The following is a 6,653-nucleotide window of genomic DNA, read 5'->3' on the forward strand; positions in this document are numbered from 1 at the left end:
AAAGAAAATGAAAGAACTAAAAAATATATAATCAGGGAACAATATATCACCAGCCGTTTAAATTTGAATATAATAATAATTAATTTATAATAATAATTTACCCATATTAATTTAAAAAACAATAAAAATTGGAAAAGCATCTGGTCCAGATATCATTCAAAGTGAAATTGTAAAGCTCTTAGAAGACGAAAATTTCCTTGTAAAACTCTTCAATAATATAAAGATTACTTTCACTTCTGATCAAGAATAATATATGTTCACTAGACTATGAACAAGAGCAAACTGAATAAGAAAACGAAATAGTAATAAAAGATTCAGATTTGTGCCGCGATAATGTACAAAATGAATAAATGAAAGAGTTTTTTAGTGGCCTCTCCATAGAGATCACTATTTATTTGCTAGAATATTATTTTACAAAAATATAACCATAACAACACCTTCAAATCACATATACAGAATAAATACATAGCATTAATCATTTACTTTAAGGTCTCCTATATCTAACAGAACCCTCAATAGTATTAGCTCCCCTAAGATAATCATCTTCTTCCGGATGAGCAGCGTTCCATTCCAAAGATCTCAAAATTGCTTCAGGAACTGGTGGAGCAGTGGGCAAATGGGCGCCTTGTGGAACAAAACCGTTTTCATCAGCAGTATAAGTTAATTGAATCGGTGAACCATCTGGAGCTGTGTATTTGATTTCACCTTGAACTTCTTCGATGTCTTGGGCTTTTGGTCGTCCAACTTCACGACCAGCGATGCCATTTTCGGTTTCGTAACTAAAACAGGATTGATATCTCTTTGTATTAAATAAACTATGAATAATATCTTTAATGAGTCACACACTTAAAGCATTTTTGAAAATAATACACAGTAGAATTGTTAAAACTCTCGAATATGAAATCAGTGACACACAATTTGGCTTAAGAAATGGTATGAGCACACGAGATGCTTTGTTCGGCTTGAATGTGCTGGCCCAGAGATGCATGGACATGAATCAGGATATGTACTTATGTTTTGTAGACTTTGAAAAGGCATTTGATAAAGTTCAACAGAAAAAGCTTGTAGATATATTAAAAAGCAAAAATATTGACAGTCGTGACATGAAAATTACATCTAATATATATTGGAATCAAACTGCCAAGATAAGAGTTGACAACCAGGACACCCAAGATATCAAAATACAGAGAGGAGTCCGTCAGGGTTGCGTGCTGTCTCCACTACTTTTCAATGTCTACAGTGAAGCGGTATTTCAAGAAGCGCTCTCAAATTCAATAGAAGGTATATCTATCAATGGAGAAGTTTTGAACAACTTACGTTTTGCAGACGATACAGTAATAATAACAGATAATAACAATGATTTACAGAACGTAATGCAACGCCTTAATGAACGCTGTCATGAGTACGGACTGAAGATGAATTTAAAGAAAACTAAATGCATGATCATAACTAAATCAGCACACGTAAACATCCAATTAACTATTGAAGATACTGTGATTGAGAGTGTGGATAACTACAAATACTTAGGAATATGGATAACATCAAATGTAGACCAAACCAAAGAAATTAAGACACGTATTGAAATAGCACGTGCATCATTCATTAAACTTAAAAAGTTTCTTTGTTGTCGGGATATAAGGTTAGAACTACGCCTAAGGATGCTTCGATGTTACGTGTTCTCTACTCTTCTTTATGGCTTGGAAGCGTGGACGTTGAAACAAGTCCATTTGAATAAGTTGGCCGCCTTTGAATTTTGGTGTTACAGAAGAATCCTACGAATATCATGGATTCAAAGAATGTCGAACGTGGAAGTAACTAGAAGGATAGGAAATCAACCGGAAATAATACTAACTATCAAAAGAGAAAACTTGAGTACTTGGGACATGTGATGAGAGGGCAAAAATACTCATTATTACAACTTATTATGCAAGGCAAAATCCGAGGAAAGCGAAATGTGGGAAGACGAAGAACATCCTGGCTTAAGAACTTACGGGAATAGTTCGAATGCAGTAGTGCAGAGATATTTAGAGCGGCAGTCAACAGGGTCCGCATTGCCATGATGATTTCCAACCTTCGATAGAAGATGGAACTTAAAGAAGAAGATGAATAATATATAACATGATAAACTAGAGTAACATATTGGACACAATTTATAGAGGCTTTCTCCTGACAGTACTAGCAAAAGAACTTCTCTGATTAATAAAATTATAAAATACAGATTCATTTAAAATTTGGCGTCTCAGTGAGACCACCAGCTGTTGATATAAATTCAAGGTATTCTACGGTTGCAAGGGTTCAGATGTGTCTCCAAGTCCCGAGAAATATATATGGTATTCTGGAGAAATTTAAATTTGATGATCAGGTTAAAATATAAATTTGTTCGGTCAAGTAATCAATATTATTGTAAATTAATTGTACTTTTAGTAGTAGTGTTGGTGTGTAGTAAGACTGTAAATAAATTAAAATGAGTACTATATTGGTGGCAGAACTGGGTTATTTAAATAAATTCTAGGAAAAATGGCTACGAGAATTAGCGACTTAGAAGTAACGGACTTACGACGTGAACTTGAAGATAGAGAATTAGATTCTGTTGGAAAAAGGCTTAAATAGATCCAACGGATAAAGGACCCCCTAAAAGAAGAGGGTCTTAATCCATAAACGTATATGCTTGAGGACAGAAATGCTGTACTTAAACATATACTTTGCATCGTTAAAAAATAAAGGTTCTTCTGATATTTTTAAGTTTCTGTAAATACTGTTTTTTTAGGATCTAAAGTTTCTAATGATGTCTCTTCTCTGAAAAGCAATGTTTCTGGTAATATTTCAGAAGTTTCTTCTGATATTTCCAAAGTTTTGCGGATATTGTTTCTTTAGAAAATAAAATCATTTCTGAAATTTCTTCACTTGACGATAAAATAGCTTCATTAAAAAGTAAAGTTGTTGCCGATATCTTCTTTTGAAGAATACATGGAAGAGATTGAAAAGAAGATGAAAAGAGTGGAGGGTCTGTTCGTGTTAAAGCATCAACTTACGATGAAAAATTGTCATGGAAAAACTACATGATGGTCCTAGATAGAAAAGACTGTATACCTGATTATTGCTCTTCGAGAAGGTGCCTTAGATATGCTTCAAACCATATCCATAGAGGAGACAGATCCCTTAGAACTACTTTGGAAGAGACTAAAAATATGCAATTTGATCACGAAACCTATATTCTGACCATAATACCACAATTTATATTATCATTTTTTACCTCCAGGCGTATGATCCATCAAGGTTGGGTCCCTCTTGGGTTTGACTAATAATTCTAATTACTTGTCCAGGAGTAATGGCAATATTGGGCCTGACTAGTACTTTTTCTCTATATTGACCAAAAGCGCACCCACATATTGTCAAAAATAATACCTGAAACAATTAAGTTGAGACTTAAATATTTTATATTTTGCATGTATACGGTATTATACATAAAAACGAATAATGTCTTTTATTGGTGAAAATTTTGGTGAAAATTACATAAAAAATAGTAAATCAAAATAAATGACTGTAATTTTTTCTATCCTGATTTCACTAAACAGAGTTGTAAGTGTTCATCATAATACATTACTAGGAAAAAAGTCATTCCAAAAGGAAAATTCGTCTAACTGCCTTGTCATATCTATATTTTATGTTTACTAGGAAAATACAAAATTAAAAACCGAAAACAGATCAACTGTCAAGTACTTAAATTTTACTGGTTATTTGTAAGAAACTCCTCTAATATTAACAAATTATTAATAGACAACACTATAGCTTAAAAATGATAAATGTAGGGCATTGAATTCTGGCCAATTCTGAAATTTATTTTCTCTTACATACTTGTAGACTCTGCTAGCAAATCCGGTATTGTCATGATTCAAGCAAGATAATAAAAATAATTGGTACATATTAAATGTAATAGTGCCTCAGGCTTAAGCATTTCTTTTACAAAGAATTAGTCAAAAATAGACCTAACGTATCACGAAAAATTAGCCCAACTTTCTAATAAAACCCTTAGTACATCCAAAAATGCTTACCGACCATTGAATGTATCATGCCCAACCTATATAAAGTTAACCCAAAACTTCTTTACTGAAAGGAATCCCTTCAATCAAATAAGGAAACTAAGTATATACTAAGATTCAACCTACGGAATGTACAATATTCTGTACAATAGTATGTACAATGAAGTACAATATTCTGTACAATAGTATGTACAATAGAATGTAGAAATAATAAAATGATAAACGGTAAGGAAGTAGAAGAAGTAGACAAGTTTACATATTTGAGAAAAATTATGGAAAGAAACGGTAAGTGTAAAGGGGATATAGAGAAGGGAATAATAAAAGTTCAATATTCATTCAACGCTTTAAATCAAATTTAGCAAACGGAATATCTGAAACAACACAAAAATTCTTCTTCTTCTTCTGGTTTTCCTTATGCCCTATAAAAGCGTCGGATTTTAGCATCACCTATCCATCTTTTACCTATTTCTTCCACGCCTTCCGGTCTCCTACCATCTCCTTTATCTGTTGCACTGTTTCCCTCTGTTTGTCCCGATTTCCTCGATTTGCACCATTCACCCCTTTCTAGGTCTGGCCCTTCTTCTTTTCTTTTGTCTTTTGGCATCTGTCACCTTCTTCACTGGTCTGTGCTCGTTCATTCTAGTTATATATCCAAACCAATTCAGTTTTTTTTCAATTTTTTTTCTCTATTGGTTCCTGGCTTAGCACGTTTCTGATGTTTTCGTTCCTTTCCCTGTCTATCTTCGTCTTTCCAGCTATTTCTCTCAGCTGCTTCATTTCTGCTGCATTTATGGCACTTTTATGTCTTTTATTTGTGACCCATGTCTCGCTTGCATGTAGAAGAGTTGGTACTGTGATTGCATTATATACATGTATTTTTGTTTCCTGGCTGAGTCTAGCTTTCCCAGGTACTCGTAGGCTGTCACCCTCTCTAATTCTTGTCTGCTGATAGTTATTTCTAAGTTCATTTTCTCTGTTTCCTCAGTCAATATATCAATTATTAGTCGTTGCACCTTTCTCGTGTTGTCTGCTATGAGAACTACGTCGTCCGCATACTTCTATCATAACTGGTGTTAGGTGTGTATAGCCTATTATTGTTTTTAACTGATTGGTCCTTATCTTTACATTTTTAATTAACTTATCAATATTTATGACGAATAGGAGTCGGCTGAGGCTATCTCCCTGTTTTATTCCCTTGTTCACAACACAAAAATTAAAATCTTTAACAGTCGCATAAAAAGTTTACTACTTTATGGAGCATAAACATGGGAACAGGATCAAACTACTACGAATACAAACGAATATAAAACTATGGGAAAGAAAGAAAGAAAACGAATGAAAAACAAACTAATATAATATCTACTAAAGTCAAGCAAAATAGAATGGTTTGGCCATACTTTGTGGAAATACCAGAAGGAAGACAAGAACACAGCTGGAATAAAACAACGAGCGAACACGAAAAAATTGGGCTAAAATGAAGTGAAGTCAAAAACGGAGCTAGAAATAGAACAGACTGGAAGTAAGTAGTAACTACATAGTTTATCCAGAGAATTAACAAGAAAGATGAGCTGACCCGGCCAGCCAGCAACCTTACAACCTTGTACACTGTTGGGAACACATAAGGGTCAAATACTCCACAAGCAGAGTTCTGTAGTGTTAACAAAATAATCCATTTAAATCTTCATGAAATCAATAAAAAAAATTGAAAAAAAATTAATGGTATTTACCAGTTTTGCATCAACGCCCCAGTTTTTTTTTATATGAAAAAACAATTATTTTTAAAGACATTTTTGAAAAAATATTTAGCATTATTTTATATTATTTAGCAGTTTATTAGAGTTACCAGTAAAATATTTGTTAACATAAAACTGAAATAAAAAAAAAATTAAAAGGTCGTGAAAACTCACCAAAGAAATCATCTTGCCAGTAAGCCACACTAAACTCAAGTGCATCAAATTCTGAATATGTACATATTTATACTAAAATCTAGTTAAGTGAATACGTATCATCTGCAATGACCACTTCTTATTTTTCAAAGTATTTTGCATATTTTTAACTGCATTTCTGTCATTTAAATACATCTAGTTCTATGCAAAAGGTCATCAGGATGGTATAGGTGATGTGCATATTTAATAATTTATAGAAAGGTGTGGTGTACCATGTGCATTTTGCTGGGTCTAGTTGTTTATTTGGTAATATGTCCTATTTTCTCTTATTTATATTTGTTAATGAGCAGTACCTAGTTAAGCCTTCTTTAAATTATTTTATATGGTAATTACTAACTATAGGCAGATTGTGAATATATAAATACACAGCTGTACAAGCCATTATATGCGTATTGGTTTTAAGGCAAATAACATTTCGATGAAAATTAAAAATTATTGTTTCGTAACACTTATTTACCTATATCTCGACCCCTACAAAGAATAATGGTGCAGTTGCTTTAAGACATTCTTTAGAAATGAAAAAAAAAACAGACAGCAAGTTCTTTGATGATTTTACAAGGATGTTTTCTACGTAAGCGTAAGTAAGTACAGTGGAACCTCGATAACTCGGATTAATCGGGACCGCGGCCGATCCGGGTTATCGAAAATCCGGATTAGCCGGAGAGCA

At 33.1% G+C, this 6,653-nt stretch overlaps 1 protein-coding gene across 1 annotated transcript; it reads right to left on the reverse strand.

Moving 5' to 3' along the window:
• Positions 1-390: 390 nt before the first annotated feature.
• Positions 391-6,109, reverse strand: LOC114325710 (endocuticle structural glycoprotein SgAbd-2-like). Its single transcript, XM_028273841.2, has 3 exons — positions 5,948-6,109; positions 3,254-3,405; positions 391-779 (listed from the first exon to the last, which is right to left on the reverse strand). Exons 1-3 carry the CDS (start codon positions 5,990-5,992, stop codon positions 485-487), a joined length of 492 nt encoding a protein of 163 aa, XP_028129642.2. The 5' UTR covers positions 5,993-6,109; the 3' UTR covers positions 391-484.
• Positions 6,110-6,653: the final 544 nt, after the last annotated feature.

Source organism: Diabrotica virgifera, chromosome 7, assembly GCF_917563875.1.
Source record: "Diabrotica virgifera virgifera chromosome 7, PGI_DIABVI_V3a".
Lineage (NCBI taxonomy): Eukaryota > Metazoa > Arthropoda > Insecta > Coleoptera > Chrysomelidae > Diabrotica > Diabrotica virgifera.

Bases quoted from the DNA above. Each gene is read 5' to 3' on its own strand.
- LOC114325710 (XM_028273841.2), bottom strand. From the start codon at position 5,992: ATGCACTTGAGTTTAGTGTGGCTTACTGGCAAGATGATTTCTTTG. The intron at 3,406-5,947 runs GTGAGTTTTCAC...TAATTGTTTCAG, and splicing joins CTGGCAAGATGATTTCTTTG to GTATTATTTTTGACAATATG. The intron at 780-3,253 runs GTAAAAAATGAT...ATCCTGTTTTAG, and splicing joins GATGGATCATACGCCTGGAG to TTACGAAACCGAAAATGGCA.